The sequence below is a fragment of the Pipistrellus hanaki genome, assembly GCF_964339955.1.
Source record: "Pipistrellus hanaki genome assembly, chromosome: 2".
Taxonomy (NCBI): domain Eukaryota; kingdom Metazoa; phylum Chordata; class Mammalia; order Chiroptera; family Vespertilionidae; genus Pipistrellus; species Pipistrellus hanaki.
The window spans coordinates 189,995,196-190,016,002 of record NC_140504.1 but is presented as its reverse complement, the minus strand read 5'-3'; the positions used below and the strand labels follow the sequence as shown (position 1 = coordinate 190,016,002).

The window sequence follows — 20,807 nt, the reverse complement described above, 5'->3', positions numbered from 1 at the left end:
GAATCCAATAAAAATGCCTCTGTCCGTTTCTAAATCTATGCAATGCATCTTCCACATTACTTAATTTCTCTGATACTGTTTCCAAATCTGTAAAAGTATTGTACATTAATCTCAACCTGCTGTGAGGATAAACGAATTATATGAGATGCCTGGTGCTACTTGTGACACATCAGAGGTCTTTAGTGAAGTTTCCTTTTCCATTTCAGCATCAATGCTGCGCTATAAAGTTCTTCCAGGACAAAGACTTTTTTCTCTTCCTCATTCAATCAAACACTTGTTTATACATCCATTTATTCTTACATTTATTCAAAAAGCATTTATTGAAAATCCAATATATACCATGTTCTTTGCTAGTTGTGGGGGGTCCAGTAAAGCACAGTCTCCATTCTCTAGGAGCTCACAGTCACATCCAAGAGACACACAGTTTCTATACAATCTGATTGTATAGGTCAGATGAGCGTTAGAAGGGCAGCCATCGAAGAGGCCTTCTTGAAAGAAGGGGCTCCATCATAGCAAAGACTGATGCAGCAGTTCTGCTATTAAAAGTTGCCAAAGATAGCCCTAGCTGCTTTGGCTCAGTGGATAGAGCATTGGCCTGTGGACTAAAGGGTCCCAGGTTCGATTCCAGCCAAGGACACATGCCTGGGTTGCAGGCTTGATCCGCACCCCCACCCCCAGTAGGAAGCGGACAGGAGGCAGCTAATCAATGATTTTCTCTCATCATTGATGTTTCTATCTCTCTGTCCCCTTCCCTTCCTCTCTGAAATCAATAAAAAATATATTATTTATTTATTTATATTTTAATATATTTTATTGATTTTTTACAGAGAGGAAGGAAAAGGGATAAAGAGCTAGAAACATCGATGAGAGAGAAACATCAACCAGACCAACGCTCTATCCACTGAGCCAAACCGGTTTTGGCTGAAAATGTATTTTTTAAAAAGTTGCCAAAGATTGACTAAACAAATGAATGTGTGAATGAATTTGATTCAGTTCAACAAATATTTCATTGCACTCTGAACAGGTGAGAAAGGGGCAGCCCAGGCCCTTAATGAGCTTCTAGTTTTCCTGGCAGATATAGACTTCTATAAGGAGATATTTCAATGCAACGTAGCAAATTATAGGAGTAGGCAAGCTCCTGTGACAACAAAATGATGAAGGGGGCTCTAAGGTCTCTTAAGATAGGCTTCTTAGAGTGAACTTGTTGAAGCTTGGATATGTCCAGTAGATGAATGGGAATCATCTAATCAAAGCAATAATATGGTCAAATTGATATTTGTTTGTAGGATGAAGGATGAAAACGAGGAAGACTAAAATCAATGATACCAGCAAGAAGGCTGAATTACAGATGGGAAGCTTGGGGTAGACATTTGAATGTGTAGAATTTGACAGTTGTGCAGTTACTCAGAGCATTCACAGGAGGAGCCTTGTGGGCGGGAAAAACCACCACTTTTAAAAATATATTTTTTTATTGATTTCAGAGAGGAAGATAGAAACATAAATGATGAGAGAGAATCATTGATTGGCTGCCTCCTGCCCACCCCACACTGGAGATGGAGCCCGGCAAGTGCCCTAATCTGGAATTGAACCATGACCTCCTGGTTCATAGGTCGATACTCAACCACTGAGCCATGCGGACTGGGCTGAACCATTCTTTAAGCAGCTGGCGAAGAAAAGGCAGCCCTGGAAGGACACCCAGGAGAAGAGTCAGAGGACTAGGAAAGACTGGTGCACTGCGTGTCCAAAGAAATAAAGAGAAGGCAGAGACCAGGAGGATCAGGAAGGTGGGAGCAGTTGTGTCCAATGCTGTACAGAGTTCCAAAAAGCCTCCCGTTGGTTGGCAGTGGGTGGCTTTTGCCAGAGCAGTTCCTATGTAAGTGGTGCAGGTGGAAGTCTCCTTGCAACAAACGAGTGAATAAGGGAGTAGAAAAAGTGAAGGTGAGGAAGTTAAATGAATGTATCAATCACGCGCAGTGCCCTCACTCGCCTTGGGAATTTCCAGGGCCGACGTCGGGAGTTGGTGCGGGGAATTTCCAGGGCCGACGTCGGGAGTTGGACAGGGATCTGGGTGCCAGCCAGGAAACCTGTCAGTCTCACGGCCCTTAGGTAGGCGCGGCTCCAAGGTCAGGGTCACCTCGGGGCCTCTCTGCAACCCGTCACCTTGACGACCAACAAAACAACAAAAAAAAAACGGGTAGAAACGGAAGCAGTCAGATCATCTCGCGATATCTGGTACGCCGACGCGCGTCTTTCAGGCCTGGGAACCGCGGGCGACTCTCGCGAGACTTGCCTGGAGTCGGAGCGCGGGGCCAGGCCGCGGGGAAAGCCGAGCTCAGGTGGGAAACATGTCGGAGTCCGAGCTCGGCAAGAAGTGGGACCGGTGCTTGGCGGATACGATCGTCAAGATAGGTAAGGGCTTTTCTCCCCCGGTAGGCCCTCCTCTAGGCTCCGTTGAGCGGGAGGGCGGAAGCGAAGTTCCGCGAGAGTCAGGCCGCCAGGCCTGTCCCAGTCCCTCAGGCCGGGGCGAGTTGCCCGAGCCCGGGCCGAGGTCACCCGGGGAGGGCGGCGGGGGACCTGGGCTGTAGGCGCCTCGGCCACGCCCGAGCGGGCGGAGTGGAGTTGCAGGCCTGCAGAGGGGGGTTGGCAGGCAGGCGGCGGGAGAGGTGTTGAGCTCTTGGAGTAAGAAAACGGTATGTAGGGCACAACCTTGTGCCAGCGGCTCCAAACCCTCCCTGGGGCCGCCTCTCCCGCGCGGGGCCTGCGGGCTGGTCCGGAGGCCGCCTCCCACCCCAGCGGAAACCACGGTTCCTTCCAAAGAAGGTCATCGGGAGCACGTTGCAGACACTGCCAGCCCCTAACGTGAGCGGCTGTCATTCCCGAGTTGTAACCTGATTTATCGGCGTCGGAGTAGTCCAGGGCCTGAAACTGGAGACACGGCGATGGGGATCTGGAATGAGAATTGCCCTGGAAAGTGAGACATTGGCCACTTTGTAGTCCTTGATGTAACTCCGTGGAGCCTTTTCACATGTGCTCAGGGACGACACAAATTATGAAGTCACTGCAGGGAGGGAAGGGGGAAGAGGGAAATTCCTTAACTGAGTGAGAATGTTAAGGTGCCAGACACTGCTGGGTGCCCAGCTTTATACATTACCTCATACAGGTCATGAAATGGAGAAGGGATTTGTCCAGGGTCTAATAAATGGCAAAGCTGGGAGTTTATCCCAGGGTTTCTGGCTTCAGGTCCCATGGTCTTTTTTTATAATAATTTTTATTTTCGAATTTGATATTTTTGTGTGGAAATCTCGAGTATTTAGGAGGATTATTCTTGAATGAATATATAGCAAAATAAATTATTGTAAGCTTCATGAGAGCAGAGATTTTTTTGGTTTATTCATTGCTGTATCCCCACCCCCCTAGAAGAATGCTTAATAAACATTGAGAAGAGTGAATAAATGGAGTCATGTATCACAGGTACCACTTCACCCTTGGATTCACTACTTACCAGCTGTGTGATCTGGGACAAAGTTATTTAATTTCTTCATGCCTTTTTTTTCATTTGTAAAATAGCAATAAAAATTATTACTGTCTCAGAGTTGTTGTGAGGATTAAGTAAGTTAAAGGCTTGCGTTTGACTCACTTATTAAGAATGGGTTAAGTTGTAAGTAGCCAAAGAAATACACGGTTTTTGTTAGTGTTAACAGTGTATATTTAGGAGAGAAGATGTAACACGTAGATATGAAATGACCAAAGTAATGACCAAACAGTACAGTGTAGTAGTTAAGTATGGGAGGTAGATGCCCAGCTGGTTCGATGGTTGAACCAGGAACTGATTCCCAGTCCAGTTACATGCCTGGGTTTCGGGCTACATCCCCTGTGGGGGATGGTGCAGGAGGCAGTTGATCAATGATTCTCTTTCATCATTGATGTTTATATCTCTCTTCCTCCCTGAAATAAATAAAAAAATATATATATTTTTAAAAAGAATGGGAGGTAGACAGAGCTGGGTTGAAATAACCCACTCCCACCCACAGCAGTTTTGTAGCTTTGGATAAGGTATTCCTTAAATGGGGACAGAGACACATTTACCTAAAAGGATTATGGAGAGTGAAGGTCAGAAAAATATATAAGATACTTAGCATGGTGCCTGGTGCTGTGTATTTAGTAAATGGTGGTAGTAATTGCTGATATTAATATTGTTTTGCCAGTGATGACCATGTGAGGCAGCATGTAGTGTCATTGTCCTTCATGAGTGGGACATTGGTGGTGGGTATGGCATACATTTAATGAAATAATTAAATGAAGCATGGTAATGTATGATTACAGATACAAATTAAAATGAGTAATTCAGACTCTTCGCTGTAGTACTCTTATAAATCCAGTAAATGGAGTGATGGGTCAAGGTCATCCAGTAAGAATTTGCAAGGGAAATGGCCTTTTAGCTGACCTTTGGAGAATGACTTGGACTTGGAAAGTCAGGGAAGATGGAAGAATTTGAGCAGAGGCCTAGTTGAACTTACATAGAGGAGGAAATTGAAGCATGGAAAGATTAAGTCTTAGAAGTGGAGGAGCTGGGTTAAAACCCAGACATGGTAATTTTAGCACCCCTGTTCCCCAGAGAAGCCTGGTTTAGGTGGAGTCAGAACTGTGAAATGTCTTGGAGAGGTTCTACTTTGTCTTCAAGGCTTTTGCGCTGCCCTTGACTTTTTCACATGCATTCTGTAGATTCAGTGCCTCTGTCTTACTAGTATATTAAATCTATTACTTTCTGCTTCCAGGGCTCATTACACCTAGTCTGGTGGGGAATCATGGGATGGTTTCATTTTGTATTTTTTAATATATTTTTATTGGTTCAGAGGGGAAAAGAGGGGGGGAGAGGAACTGAAACATCAATGATGAGAATCATTGACCGACTGCCTCCTGCACGCTCCTTACTGGGGATCTAGCCCGAAACCCGGGTACATGCCCTTGATTGGAATTGATCCTGGGACTCTTCAGTCGACAGTCTGATGTTCTGTCCACTGAGCAAACTGGCCAGGGGATGGTTTTACTAGTAAACAAGAAATATCTGTCGAGCTCTGGGCCAGTCAGTGGGCAATAGAGAAGCAGAATTTCACTGCCTTTCACAGGGAATTGATGTGCTATAATGAAATTTTTGTTATGATTGTTCTAGCAATGTTTTATACCAAACAGATTTGGAGTAGAGGAGACAAGCAGTATTGTAAATGTGAAGTGATAATGATCTGAACTGTTAGATTGGAAAGGAATATTTGAGAAACTCCTAACTTTTCTTTCCATTTATAAAATGAAATAGTATAACTAACTCACTTCCTAGGCCAGCAAAGTGACAAGCACATAGCAGGAACTCAGTAAATGCTATTTTCTTTATTTTCACTCCAATTGCTTAACTTTGCTGATTTTTTACAGAGAGGAAGGGAGATAGAGAGTTAGAAACATCGATCAGCTGCCTCTTGCACACCCCCTACTGCGGATGTGCCCGCAACCAATGTACATGCCCTTGACCGGAATCGAACCCGGGACCCTTCAGTCCGCAGGCTGACGCTCTATCCACTGAGCCAAACCGGTTTCGGCCCTTTGTTCATTTTTTAATCATTTTTTATTGTTGTGCTTTAGGATTCTCTATATATTTTGGATATTATTTATTTTTTATTAGATACATGGTTTGTAAATATTTTCTTCCATTATGTGAGTGTCTATAGATAGTAAAATTTATTGATAGTCTTTTGATGGACAACGTTTTTAAATTTTCATGACCTTCAGTTTGTCTACTTTTCCTTTGTTGCTTGCGCCTTTGATGTCTGAGCAGGAAAAACTCTGTTTCTCTTTTACTCATGTACTCATAGTACTTCTGACATCCCATGTGTGTGTTTTCCACACCAGGCAATCCTCTGACACCAGCTGGGTTGGTGGCCTATAATTCAATTCTGATACTAACTGGAGTTAGCACAGACCCCACAAGTTAAGGGCTTTGTCCCATAAGACTGCCCCCACTTCAGATGCCAGTTACAAGTCCAGATTGTTACCTGTGCTTCTGACTGACTGGCTGTGGATCAGAGGTTCTGTCATTTGCTAGAATGGTTCACAAAACTTAGGAAAGCAGCTTACTTACTACCCTGTTTTCCCGAAAATAAGACAGTGTCTTATATTAATTTTTGCTCCCAAAGATGCGCTAGGTCTTATTTTCAGGGGATGTCTTATTTTTCCATGAAGAAGAATATGGTACACATTTATTGTTAAATGAAAATAAAGGAAATTTATTACCTGTATATGGTACGGTAGTACGGTAGTTGTCAACACAAACCAGACAAACTGTGAATCCTACAGTATCAAGAATTTATTCATTTATTCAATGACAATCATGTCATCATCTTCTGGAACATAATCATAACAATCCAGTTCCTGAATTTCCTGGTGAATTTCTTGTGACTCCATTTCTTTCAGAATCAGTGGACCAAATCTCTCATGTTTAGCAATAGCATTGTCTTTAAATGAGTACTTCTTGTCAAGGTAGCCTGCTCACAGTGCATTTGCAATGCAACTGTCAGTGATTTTCTCCCATGAGTTCTTCACCCAAGTCACAACTTCTTGTAGTTTAGGTTTCACAAAGTTTCCACGCTGATTTCTCTCCATTCTATTTTCAATGTAGTCATTAATTTCCATGCGCAAATTGTCTTTGAATGGCTTGTTTATTGCAATATCAAGAGTCTGGAGATAGGCCGTCATTCCTGCGGGAATCATTATCCGATCTATTTTTCTTTCGTGAAGAAATGTCTTCATGTCTTTAGCGCGGTGAGTGCTGGCTGCATCCCAGACTAGCAGACCTCTTTGGCTCCCTCACATAACAAGCGGCAGCATTAAATCGACCCATTTCCTTATAACTGCTTGTGTGGCCCAGGCTTTTTTAGTTTCAAGAATAAAAACGCCTTGCCGAAATTGGTTTGGCTCAGTGGTAGAGCATCGGTCTGCGGACTGAAAGATCCCAGGTTCAGTTCCGGTCAAGGGCATGTACATTGGTTGCGGGCACATCCCTGGTAGGGGGTGTGCAAGAGGCAGCTGGTCGATGTTTCTCTCTCATCGATGTTTCTAGCTCTCTAACCCTCTTTCCTCCTCTCTGTAAAAAATCAATAAAATATATTTTTAAAAAAAGAATAAAAACGCCCAAAACACGTTCAATATTTTCCTTCTTTACCTTAGAAATAATTAAAAGTGGGATTTTAGTGCCATCCAAACGAATTGCCAAAATACAGGAAACGTGCACTTTCGTAAGCAGTGGAGGGAATGTACACCCAGCTGTTCAATTGTTGTTTGAGATGATTGGCCCATAAACACTGCAGTTTCATCCATAGCAATCATGTTGGAAAGATTGTATTTAGAGAAGTCAGCATCATCAATAAAGGACTTGAATGCAAGTGCTCACTTAATAACTGAGTATCTTCCAACCTAAACAATGTTGTAGTAGATCTTCTTAAAGACAGTTCACTTCGCTGAAGGAAATTATCCAGCCAGTGTTGTGATGCTTTGACATAGCTTGGGGGCTATGTCAAACTGGTGCCATTGCAAGGGCAAATTCTTGAATCTGAGCCCTATTCACAACCAAAGCCTTTGCTCTCCTGTCAACAACCCATTCACAGATCAGGTCTTTCAGCTCGGAAAATAATGGTTGCCGACCTGATCCACACTTGAGCTTTTTAGCATTTCCCTTGTCCTCTTGTTTAATGAGGTTACCATACTCTGCTCGCCATTTTCGGACCAATCGGATACTCAACATCTTCTCTTTGCAGAAAGCAGTAAGATTTTGGCCCCAAGAGTCTTCCACAATTCCTTTCTTGTACTCCATGGAGTAGCTTTTTCTTTTTGTGTTCATTTCTAGGGGTAAAAAAAAAGGAATTGGGGTATCAAGGTGGGGAAGGGGGATCACTTAAAATGATACAGGGGGGATTAGAGGGGGGAATCAAAATGGCACAGGAGAATCAGAGGGGGGATTACCATTTTATTTTTATTTTATTTTATTTATTTATTTATTTATTTTGGGCTTTTATTTTTTTAATAAATTTTTATTGTTCATATTATTACAAATGTTCCTTTCCCCCCCTTCTCACCCCACCCTCTGTCCTTTCCCCACCCCCCATTGTCCTCACCCATAGGTGCACAATTTATGTTCAGTCTCTTCCCACATCTCCCTCTCCCCTTTTCCCCAAGAATCATCAGTTCACTCCCCTTCCATACCTCTGATTCTATTATATTCAACAGTTAATATTGTTCCTCAGATTTTTTTTTTTAGTTTCCTTGGTTTTTAGATTCGCTTGTTGATAGTTACGTATTTGTTGTTCATAATTTTTATCTTTATTTACTTTCTCTTCTGAAAGAACCCCCTTCAGCAATTCATATAATTCTGGTTTGGTGGTGATGAACTCCTTTAGCTATTTTTTATTAGTGAAGCTCTTTATCTGACCTTCGAATCTGAGTGATAGATTTGCTGTATAGATTATCTTTGGCTGTAGGTTCTTACTATTCATCACCTTGAATATTTCTTGCCATTCCCGTCTGGCATGCATGGTTTCTGTTGAGAAATCAGCTGACAATCGTATAGGTGTTCCTTTATAGGTAACTACCTGCTTAGCTCTTGCTGCTTTTAATATTCTCTCTTTGTCTTTTGCTCTTGGAATCTTAATTATGATTTGTCTTGGTGTGGTCCTCTTTGGATTCCTTTTATTTGGAGTTCTGTGTGCTTCCTGGATTTGTAAGTCCAATTCTTTCACCAGGTGGGGGAAGTTTTCTGTCACTATTTCTTTCAGTATGTTTTCGATATCTTGCTCTCTTTCATCTTCTGGGACCCCCATAATTCTGATGTTGGATCGTTTGAAGTTGTCCTAGAGGTTCTTACATCATCTTCAATTTTCTGGATTCTCTTGCCTTCTAGCTTCTGCAGAGGAGTGTCTTCTGGCTCTTTATGTTCCAAATCTTTGACTTGATTCTTGCGATCTTCTATTCTGTTTTTAGGACTCTGTAAAATATTTTTTATTTCAGACAATGTATTCTTTATTCCTTGTTGATCCCTTATCATTTCTTGTTGATCCCTTTTCATATCCTCATAGGACTCATTTATTTTATCGGCCTTTTCTAGGAGACTCTTGAAAAACCTTATAAGTGTGGTTTTGAACTCTATATCCAGTCGCTTTTTGTCCTCCATTTCTTTCGTTTGTGATCTATTTGGTTTAGGCATTTTCGCAGGCAGCTTTCCTGATGGGGCGGGGTTTCAGGGTGGAGCCTACAGCTTTGGCTTCCGTCTGCCCCGCCCTATGCGACTCCTGAGACTCAGGGTCCTTCAGTACTTGTTGCAGGCGCCTCTGAGAGAAAGGTGCCCTCGATTTTCGCCTGCTGCCAAGCTGTCTATGCTCTCCCCCAATGAGTCCGGTATTGGGGTTCAGTTCAGTTGGAAGTGGAGTTGGAGGTGGCGTTCAGAGCAGTCTGGAACCCCTGTCTCCTTCCCGTCAGGGCAATCCCGTGGCACAGCCGGCCGGTCCTTCTCTGCGCACACTGTGCGCCTCCGGGACCTCCTCTCGCCGTTCCCTGGAGTTCCGCCTTACAGCCCAGCTCCCTATGGGTGAGCCTGGGTCCCCAGGGTCTGGCCTAGAATTGGGGTTCAGAGCAGTTGGAGCTGGGCCCAGCACAATCAGAGCTTTTCTCTGCTTCCCGCTTGGGAACGCCAACCAGGCACTCGGCCTCCCTCCTCTCTGGCTCCGTCCTCTCCGCGCGCCGCGTGTCTCCGTACCTTAGGCTTTTACAGCTCCTCTACGCTTCCTTCTGGTTTTCTCCTTGCTTCTTGTTGTAGGATTTCCAGTCAGTCGACTTTCCTGTAGTTCTGGGTAATGTCCATTTTATATTTTAGTTGTATTTTTTGAAATTGTTGTGTGCGGCTGCGGCTAGTTGCCTACCCGAGCAGCCATCTTGGATTCTCTCCTCGGGATTACCATTTTAGTAACCCCTTTTGATCCTCCTGTGTCATTTTGATTGCCCCCTCTGATCCTCCTGTGTCATTTTAAGTGATACCCTTACCCCCACCCCTGTGCCACTGAACACCTTCACCAGACATCCCCCCTACCCCTTTATCAGACATTTACCCCCTGGGGCCTGCCTGGGGACTGTCACTGGGCTTGCTGGGGCCTGGATCTGGGCTGGAGCAGGGTCTGCCACTGACTGAGAATCTTCAGTCATCATGAGGGCGGCCGCGAGCATCAGGTAGTGTCACCAGAGACAGACCAGCACTCACCACCTTCGCCGCGTCCCATCCCTCTAATCCTCCTGTTTTTCTACACGCATCTGCGAAAGTCTCCTCCTCTCTCCTGCCCTGCACTCACCACTCATTCCGACCTCTGCTCTGCCTCCACACAGCAGTGACGTCAGGACTCCGCATAACGTCACTGGTTGCTAGACGCCAGTCGGGGTGGCCCTAGCAACCAGTTTATGGTAAATTAATTTTCATTCTGAGACAGAGCCTGGGGGGGCCTTATTTTCGAGGGGATGCCTCATATTTCACTCAGAAGGAAACCTGTAAGTAGGTCTTATTTTCGGAGGATGTTTTATTTCAGGGAAACACTGTAGATTATCAGTTTATTACCAAGGATATTAAAGAATATGAATGAACAGCAAAATGAAGAGAGACAATAGTGTGAGGTCCTAAGAGCAGGAGCTTCTGTTCCCGGGCATTGGGTATGCCACCATCTTGACACATAGATGTGTTCACCAACCTGGAAGCTCTCAGAACCCCATATTTTTGGGATTTTTTGGGACACTTCGTTCCAAAGGTATGATCAATCATTAACTTAATTTCTAGCTCCTCTCCCCTTTCTTAGAGTCAGAGAGTGGAGCTGAAAATTCTAAGCTTGGTCTTTCTGGTGACCAGCCCCCATCATGAAGCTACTCAGAAGCTCACCAAGAGTAGCCTCATTACAACAAAAGACACTGTCACCCAGGAAATGCCAAGGGATTTAGGAGCTCTATTCCAGAACTGGGGACAGAGATCTATACAAATATATATCCTGTATAATCCTATATAATAAAAGCCTAATATGCAAATTGACCCACTGGTGGAATGACCAGTCGCTATGATGTGTACTGACCACCAAAAGGCAGATGCTCAACACAGGAGCTGCCCCCAGCCATCAGGCCCCGGGCTAGCCAAAGTGGGTGCCAGTGGGGACACCCCCCCCCCCCCAATAGCCCTGTTGGTTTCCCCACAGAGGGAGGTGACTGATGGCTGTGGCAGGGCAATAGGGGGTTGAGGCTGGTCTGTGAGCAAGTGGTGCCAGGCTGGCCAAGGTTGATGCCAGCAGGAGCCCCCCAACCCCTATCGTTCCTCTCCCTTCCTCTCTGAAATCCTATCTAATAAAAGAGTGATATGCAAATTGACTATCGCTCCAACACAAGATGGCTGCCCCCATGTGGACACAAGATGACCGCCACAAGATGGCTGGCAGGGGAGGGCAGTTGGGAGGGACCAGGCCTACAAGGGAGGGTAGTTGTGGGCGATGAGGCCAGCAGGGGAGGTCAGTTAGAGGTGACCAGGCTGGCAGAGGAGGGAAGTTGGGGCGACTGGGCCTGCAGGGAAGGCCAGTTGGGGGATACCCAGGCCTGCAGGAGAGAGTAGTTTGGGGGGGACCAGTCCTGTAAGGGGAGGGCAGTTAGGGGCAAACAAGTTGGCAGGGGAGTAGTTAGGGGGTGATCAGGCTGGCAGGCAGAAATGTTTAGGGGCAATCAGGAAGGCAGACAGGTGAGCAGTTGGGAGCCAGCAGTCCTGGATTTTGAGAGGGATATCGGTAGGATCGGGCCTAAACAGGCAATTGGACATCCCTCAAGGGGTCCCAGATTGGAGAGGGTGCAAGTTGGGCTGAGGGTCACTTCCCCCCTTATGCATGAATTTCGTGTACCGGGCCTCTAGTACTAATATATGCAAAGGTTTATTTCTGGGTTCTTTCTACTATTTCATTGGCCTATATATCTTTATGCCAGCTTCACACTGTTTTGATTACTGTAGCTTGGTAGTAAAATTTGAAATCAGGAAGGGTGAGTGCTCCAGGTTTGTTCTCTTTCAAGATTATTTTGGCTATTCAGGGTCCCTTGAGATTCAATATGAATTTTAGGATTGGTTTTTCTCTTTCTGCAAAAATATGTCATGGGATTTTGATAGGGATTGTATTGAATCTATAGATCATTTTGGGTAGTATTGACACATGTTAACAAATAATATTCTATGGTATGGATATGCCACATTTTGTTTATCAGCTAATGTATTTTTTTTGGTGTTTTTTAAAATATTTTTATTGATTTCAGATTGGAAGGGAGAGGGAGAGAGAGATAGAAGCATCAATTATGAGAATCATTGATTGGCTGCCTCCTGCACACTCCATACTGGTGATTGAGCCCACAACCTGGGCTTGTGTCCTTGACCGGAATCGAACTCAGGACTCTTCAGTCCGCAGGCCGACGCTCTATCCACTGAGCCAAACCAGCTAGGGCAACTAATGCACATTTGCGTTGCTCACCCTTTTTTGGTATTATGAATTATGCTGCTATTACTAATTTTATGAGTCTTTATGTAGACATATGTTTTCATTTCTCCTGGATATATAACTAGGAGTGGAAATGCTGGGTTGCATGCCAACTCTTTATGTAATATTGTTCTCTTGTTAGAGGAGAGTTTTCTGTTAGTATTATAAAATAATATTGTATAATTAGGCACTATATGTTGAGCTGAAGAGTGAGATGGTTGAATTTCTGATTTCTGAAAGATCACTGAAGTAGCATGAGAAGAATAAATTGGAAAGGATCAGAATGAAGAGAGAGATGGGTTATAAAATAATGCAAAATCATGCCAAAGATTATCAAATTAGAGGAAATAAGATGAGAGCAGGAGTGGAATGGAGACAGAATTAATGGTGACAGTACAGTGGTAATATTTATAGCGCTTGGAATGCGGCCCATGAGTGGGAGGAGTTGGGTGATGCAAAGCCTATGTAAATGTAGAAAGTGTGGTTGACCAATAAGAAAGGCAGGAGGGGAGCCCCAGTAATATTTTAGTTTTTTAAATTTCTGGCATGTCTTGAAATAGGTCACTGGTACATACAGCTCAATCAACAGTATGGAAGTTATTACTTTGTCATGCATTCATCTTCTTGAAAAGAAAGGGTTTGGCCTTCCTTGTTAAGGAAGTACAATAGTTCAGTAAATGACAGCCGTTGACCTGCCTTAAAATTAAACTGTAGATTTTTTGTATTCATCCATTAATCAATTAAATGTAGTTAAATTGATTGTCTCAAGCCCTTTTAATGTTAAAACAAACAAACAAACAAAAAAAAACACTGAAAGAGGTCTGGAATAAAGTTATGGAAAAAGAAAGCAAATTGTTGTTTTTCCTTAAGTATCAGTTTATCTGATAAATGCGGGTTACCACAAAGTATCAGTGGCTCACCAAAAATTGCTTTTTGGTGGCCTGTGTTTGCAAACTGATACATCTCCATTTCAGGGAGTGATATCAATTAGGCTAAACTAAAATACTTCAAAGGGTTTTGGTTGTTTATAGGTTTGGGTTTCAAATTAGTATATGTTAATTGGTGAATTAGTAGCCATGTTTTGTTTGTTATATGTATTGCTAAACAGTGTTTATATGTATTTCCAAACAATTTCTAAACAAATATAAAACTACTTTTTCTGTTTGCAATAGCAACATATGAATAATGGGACATTGTGCTCTTATTAGAGGAAAGTTTTCTGTTAGTATTATAAAATAATGTAATTAGGCACTATATGGGAGTTGAGAACATTTAAATTTTTGTCTGGCTGTGGTTTTATGCTTTCCTAAAATGTGGGCTGAAACAGTTTATTAGTAAATATGCTGAATTGCTTTCTCTGGCAAGTGCATTTTAGTATCGAATCCAAGTAAAAATACAAATATTTACTTATAAAAGTCATTTGGTGTGGTAATATTTTTACTACGGCCATTGACCCACTAGTGAAATGTTAGGGCATTGCTGGATTGGATCCTGTTTATTTAAAGGCCAAGAGAGGGAAAGAGAAAGGAAGCTAACGTTAACTTAATGCCTGCCATTTGCCATCATATTTGGTATACTAACATATTACCTCTTTTTTACTCTCCTAACAACTCAGGGAGGAAGTTTATCTCTTTTTCCAGCAAGAAAAATAATGCTCAAATATGTTTGCAGGAATTGAGAAGCTGGTTTTAAAATCTATATGGAAACTTAAATAATCAAAAATAGCCAAAGCAATTTTTAAAAGGAGAAACAGAGTTGGAGGAATAAGATTACCTGATTTCAAGATTGACTATAAAGCTACAATAAATAAGATAGTGTAGTATTGGAGAAGGTACACATATAGATCAGTGGAATCAGCTGTGTCCAGAAATAGGCCCATAAATACATAGTTTATTTTAACAAAGGTGTCAAGTCAGTTAATGAAGAAAGGAAAATCTTTTCAACAAATTGTGCTAGAATTACTGGGTATCCATGTAGAGAGAAAGAATTAACCTTATTATCTCAAACATAAAAAATTAACGCAAAAGGATCACAGACCTAATTGTAAAAGCTACAACTATAATACCTCTAGAAGAAAAGAGGAGAAAAATATTTGTGATCTTGAGTTCAGGAAATACTGCTTAGGTCACAGAATAGCAAAAATTTCACAAAAGAAAAAAAATGACATACTGGATTTGATCAAAATTTTAAAACTTTTGCTCTTTGAAAGACACCATTAAAAAAACAAAAATACAAGCCACAGAATGGGAAAAAAAACATTTGCAATATATATATATATATATATCTACCTGGTAAAGGACTTGTTTCTAGAATAAATCAGGACATCTTAAAATTAATCGTAAGATATCTCATTTTAAAAAAAATGGGTAAAATGTTTGAAAAGATTTTTACAAATGAAGTTAGACTAATGACAAACACATAAAAAGATGTTCAGCAAATTAAAATCATGAGATACCTCTATACCCATTAAAATAATTAAAAGACAACGTTAAGAGTTCATTAGTATCTGGAGCAACTGGAATTCTTGTATACTGGTGGGTTTTTTTTAATTGAACTTATTGGGGTTATACTGATTAACAAAATTATACAGAATTCAGGTGCACAATTCTACTACACATCATCTGTACACTGTATAGTGTGTTTATCACCCCAAGTTAAGTATCCATCTATCACCATTTATCTCCTCTTTACCTTCCTCCATTCCCTCCCCTATTCCTTTCCAACAATCACCACACTGTTGTCTGTGTTCTTGTACACTGTTGATGGGAGTGTAAAATGGTACTACCACTTTGTAAAAGTGGGCTGATAGTATTCTGTTGCTTCATTGTGGTGTTCCTTTCACTTATCAAACTCATTATATTATACAGTTTTTTTTTTTTTATTATATATTTTATTGATACTTTACAGAGAGGAAGAGAGAGGGATAGAGAGTTAGAAACATCAATGAGAGAATCAGTGATCATCTGCCTCTTGCACACCCCCCAGCAGGAATGTGCCCTCGACCAAGGTACATGCCCTTGACCGGAATCGAACCTGGGACCTTTCAGTCCGCAAGCTGATGCTCTATCCACTGAGCCAAACCGGTCTTGGCATATATTATACAGTTTAAATGGGTGCAGTTTATTGTACATACATTATACTTCAAAAGTTATGTAAAACCAAAAGGATGAAAAATACTCAGTTTCAGTGCAGATATAAGCAACCAGGATCCTCAGGTTCAGCTCTTGGAAGTATGAATCGGTGTAACTACTTTGGAAAACTGGCGGTATCTACTAACGCTTAACTATATGTTCACCCTATGACGTAGATTTTCCATATCTAGGTATGTACCTCAGAGATATTCATACATCTGTTCATCAAATGACTTTCTAGACTGTTCATAGAACACTATTCATAATAAGATTAACTAGAAGCCACCCAAGTGCCCATCAACAGAATGGATAAGTAAACTGTGGTATATTAATGTAGTGGCCTACTACACAGCAGTTATAATCTATCTATATATACATTAGTAAAAGCCTAAGTGACTGCTTAGCGGTCGCTGTGACAACATACCAACCACCAGGGGGCAGATGCTCAATGCAGGAGCTGTCCCCTCGTGGTCAGTACACTCCCATAGCAAACCTCCGCTGCCTCCCATCCCCCCTCCACCCCCCAGCCCCAGTTGGCCCCTATGGAGACTGGGCTAGATGGCTCCAATAGCCAGCCAGGCCGAGGGACCTCACCCATGCACAAATTCATGCACTGAACCTCTAGTACAACTATCGATGAACTACATACAGCTATTTTCAACACTATTGGGCCAACGTACTCACTGTGTGATTCCATTTCTGTAAGTTTAAAAACAAGCAAAACTACTCTATGCTATTAGAAGTTAGAATATGGTTATCCTTGGATGACAACTTTTGACAAAGGAGGCACAGGCAGGCTTCTGGGATGTTATCTTCTGTTTCTTGCTCTGATTGCTGGTAACATGGCTGTATTTAGTGTGAAAATTCATTGATTGGTTACATGCATGCATGTTAAAAAAAAAAAGATAAGAAAACTGTATTACTTATAAAGTGAAAGTGTTGGAGTTGGTAACCGTTAACAGTTAGCAATTTAACTTGTCATTTTTAAAAAAACAAAACAAAACGCATTTATGTTGCAATGTTGGCTGGTGCGTTGAGTTCTGACTAGTCTTTGATTTTTCAAGATCTTCTTTGTATTCTTTCTTAAGTAATTTTACTATCATTTGCTCTCACTTGATTTCTTCACATTGAGAACTTCTTTGGTTTCTTCCTCCTTGTCCTGGGAGCTCAGCAGGTTGGCCTGTGGCACCCCTTTGTTCTCCGCGGGCTCCCGCGCTGCTCCAGCCTGTTGCCGGGGTCGGCGCCGCCCAGGAAGCAGCCCCTGTCCTTGGCTCGGTTGCCAGCACTCAGCAGTCGAAGGCTCAGGGGCACCCCCCCCACTGGGGGCCCCGTCGCCCAGCTCCTTGCTGGCGCCCGGCTGGCCGGTGTCCGGCAGGGGCTCCTGCTCCTCGTGGCATTCCTCCAGTCTGGGGCTTTCTTTCTCCCTCCCACTAGGGGAGTCCAGGATCAGAGTCAACAGACTGTCCTCTGCGCACAGTGTGCGCGACTCCGGGGGCTCGGCCTTTCGCCGCGCTCCCAGGACTCCACCTCACAGCTCCGTCTCCCCCTGCCCGAGCCTGGGTCCTCAGGGACTGGCCCAGACCCGGAGTTCGGGGCGGTCTGGACTGAGGCTCAGAGCTGCCGCCGGAGGCTTTGTTTCTTCCGGCTAGGGTAATCCAGCATCAGAGTCAACATTCAGTCCTCTGCGCGCCATGTGCGCGCGACTCCGGGGGCCCCGCATTTCGCCGTCCCCCGGGATTGTCTCCCCCTGCCGGAGCCTGGGTCCCCAGGGTCTGGCACATAACTTGGGGCTCAGCGCTGCCGGTTCGGGGGTTCAGCCCAGGCTGGGGGTTCTATTTCCTTCCTGCTAGGGAACGCCAGGCAGCACCCAGCCCTCTCCTCCTCTCCGGCTGCGACCTCTCCGCGCGCGCGTGCGTGCGAGCGCGCAGCATGTCTCCGTACCTTAGGCTTTTTTTCAGCTCCTCTGATTTTCCTTCTGGTTTTCTCCCTCCTTCCTATTGTAGAGTTTTCAGTCAGTCGACTACCTGTAGCTCTGGGCAACGTCCACTCTACATTTTAGTTGTATTCCCTTGAAATTGTTGTGAGCTGCTGCGGCTAGGTGTATACCCGAGCAGCCATCTTGGATCCTCTTAACTTGTCATTTTTAAAAGTAAGAAGCGAAGAAAATGAAATTTGAAATGCTCTTTATAGAGATAGCATCACAGGAACAAGAAATACAAGATAAACTTAAGTACAAATTAGAAAAAATATGAGAATGTGGGATATGAAAATATAGATGAATAAAAATGGTACAACACATGTCTTGGAGAGAGGGCAGGTGGACTGACAGATCACAATGTGGCCAAGGGGCTTGTTTAAGATTACATAGACTCTTCAGGTTGTTTCAATGATGTATCTTCTGGTAGAATTTTAAGACTAATAGTTAACAGTGTATATGGGAAGAATTGAAATCCTGTGTTTGTTTTTACTTCATTTTTCCTTATCCAACCTAAACCTGCATTAGGATGCATAGGATAATTTATAATTATTGTAACACCCTCACATAATTATTTTTTTCAATTTTTAATTTTTAAAAAAATATGTATTTTATTGATATTTTATAGAGAGGAAGGGAGATAGAGAGCTAGAAATGTCAATGATAGAGAAACATCTACCAGCTGCCTCTTGCACACCCCCTACCAGGGATGTGCCCGCAACCAATGTACATGCCCTTGACCGGAATCGAACATGGGACCCTTCAGTCCGCAGACCGATGCTCTACCACTGAGCCAAACCGGTTTCGGCCACCCTCACATAATTATTGATGGATTTGTAGACTTACTTAACTTGGACAAATGTTTACAAGTTAGAACAAATGTTTCTGATTGTTTGTCAGAACCTGTACATATAAATCACTCAGAATTCCTGTTTGATAGATTTTAAATGATTAACTGAAGCAATTGATTTAAAGCACCATAATTCACTTTTTACTCGAAGGTAGTTCTAAGAAAGCTGCTAGTTTTTTGGCATCATTTCAGATGACTAAATTGAAATCCATTAGTTGCAGGATTAAAAAAGTTTTGTTTTTTGTTTTGTTTTTTTTACCATTTCAGCATATGCCTATATGCGACAAACCTTGAACTCATAAATATCCCACTTTGAAAACCCTTCTTTTTTAATTTTTTTTTTTTTAATTTCAGAGAAGAAGGAAGAGGAAAAGAGAGAGAAACATCAGTGATGAGAGAGAATCATTGATTAGCTGTCCTCTGCACATCCCCCCACTGGGTATGTGCCCCTGACTGGAATCGAACCTTGGACCCCTCAGTCCTCAGGCTGATGTTTTATCCACTGGGCCAAACCAGCCGGGGCTATCCCACTTTGATTGGAAACAAAAATACAGTATATAACTGCTCTAATTATATATTAGATTGATATTAGAATAAATGCTATTAATCTTATGTATTCCCAGAAAAGATTGGCTGTAATCATTGAAAAAAATCAGAACTTACTTTTTCTCCTAGTTTCCAACTTGATTCATTTTATTTCAGCTCATAACTTATTTTAGAAGACTTTTTTCCTTTACTCAGTTTATGAAAACTAAGTTTTTGGCTTCTTCAAGTATGCAGGTCCAGTGAATTGAAGAGATTTATTTATGGGGCTTTGTAGAATAATGTTGCCTTTAAGAAATGCTACTATAGAATGCTACTATAATATAAAGTCATCTGGGTGTTAAGTCCTACCTCACCTATAGTCCTAGGTACTTTATTAGAACCAGATTTGAATAACAAAGAGAAACCTGCTTGCTCATGAAAGCCCCCAAATTCAGCAAGTCTTTCCAGTGCCTTTGCAATGCCGATTTGGGATATTCACTATTTGCACTAGCTGTACCTTAAATGCAAACCTATTGATATCTTTTAAAAATATGTGACCCCCTTTCCTATCTCTATTTGTCTGTCCACGACTTCATATATCTTTACCTAAGGACTCGTTATCTCAGAGTCATCATTAAGTGTCATCACTCCTACTCAGAAGTTCCTGATTCCTGATCAAAGGTACCTTAAACACCGCCTGTTTCTTTTCTGCCTAACACGGAAATGGAAAGGGAGAGGGAGAGCTGTTGAGGAGGAATTAAAGTATGATGCGGGGAAATATTTTTCAGTTGGATGGGTAGAAAAGAGAATTTGAGCTCCTTGTAGTCCATTTCTCTGCCACCATCTCTTCCTCATTCTTCCCAAATCCTCCAGGATGGTTTGAGTACTGTGCTCAGTGCTTCTAGTACATCCTATTTCTGTTGTCATATCTTGTACTTTGAGTTTCTAATTATTAGTTGGCTCCAACACTAGATAATGCACTTACTGAGTGCAGGAACTTATTATTTCCCAGGGCCCAGGGTAGTGCCTAGCACAGGGTAAGTATTCAGTTTGTAATTAAGGACATACCTACAGATAGTTTGGCCAGGATGAAATTTGGGAGGTAGTTTCTTCTGGTAAATCAAAATGGCTGATTATAATAGCATTATTATTATTTGTATGTCTGTGAGGAGGCTACACTAGCAGCAGTGTAGCATGGCAACCAAGGACCAGGCCTTTGGAGTCAGACTGCCTGGTTCAAGTCCCAGCTCTGTGGCCTGAGGCAAGTTATTTAACCTTTCTGTATAAAATGGGGCCAATAAAATTAATTTATTGTGAGGGTTAAAATGGGGTGATTTAATCCTGAAGCATCAGTGCTTAGTGAATGCTCTTTTATTTAATACTAGAGGCCTGGTGCACAAATTCGTGCATGGGTGGGGTCCCTCGGCCTGGCCACAGATTGGGGCTGATCGGGGCCATCAGGGAGTGGGGGGGTGGGAAGAACCTCGGGAGGTTGGCTGCCAGCCTGCTCTCCCCTAATTGCACATCCTGCTGGCCTTCTTGCCCCCAATTGCCCCCCATCGCTGGCCTGATTGCCCCTAACTGCCCCCCGCCCCCACCAGCCTGCTCGCCTCCAACTGCCCCTTTGCTAACCTAATCACCCCCAACTGTCCCCCGCCACCAGCCTGCTCGCCCCCAACTGTCCCCCGCTGCCAGTCTGCTCGTCCCCAACTGCCCCCCCCCTCCCAGCCTGCTCGCTCTCAACTGTCCTCCCCTCCTCG

The 20,807-nt window shown here is 43.0% G+C and overlaps 1 protein-coding gene across 1 annotated transcript in view; it reads left to right on the top strand.

Annotated features, from left to right (window-relative positions):
* The first annotated feature begins 2,239 nt into the window (after positions 1-2,239).
* The window catches only part of MICOS10 (mitochondrial contact site and cristae organizing system subunit 10), a 35,152-nt gene continuing 16,584 nt past the window's right edge, over positions 2,240-20,807 (top strand). Inside the window, exon 1 of the mRNA XM_084875262.1 lies at positions 2,240-2,409. Coding sequence (XP_084731388.1) covers positions 2,346-2,409 — 64 coding nt within the window. The 5' untranslated portion in view covers positions 2,240-2,345. The remainder of the gene's footprint in view (positions 2,410-20,807) is intronic.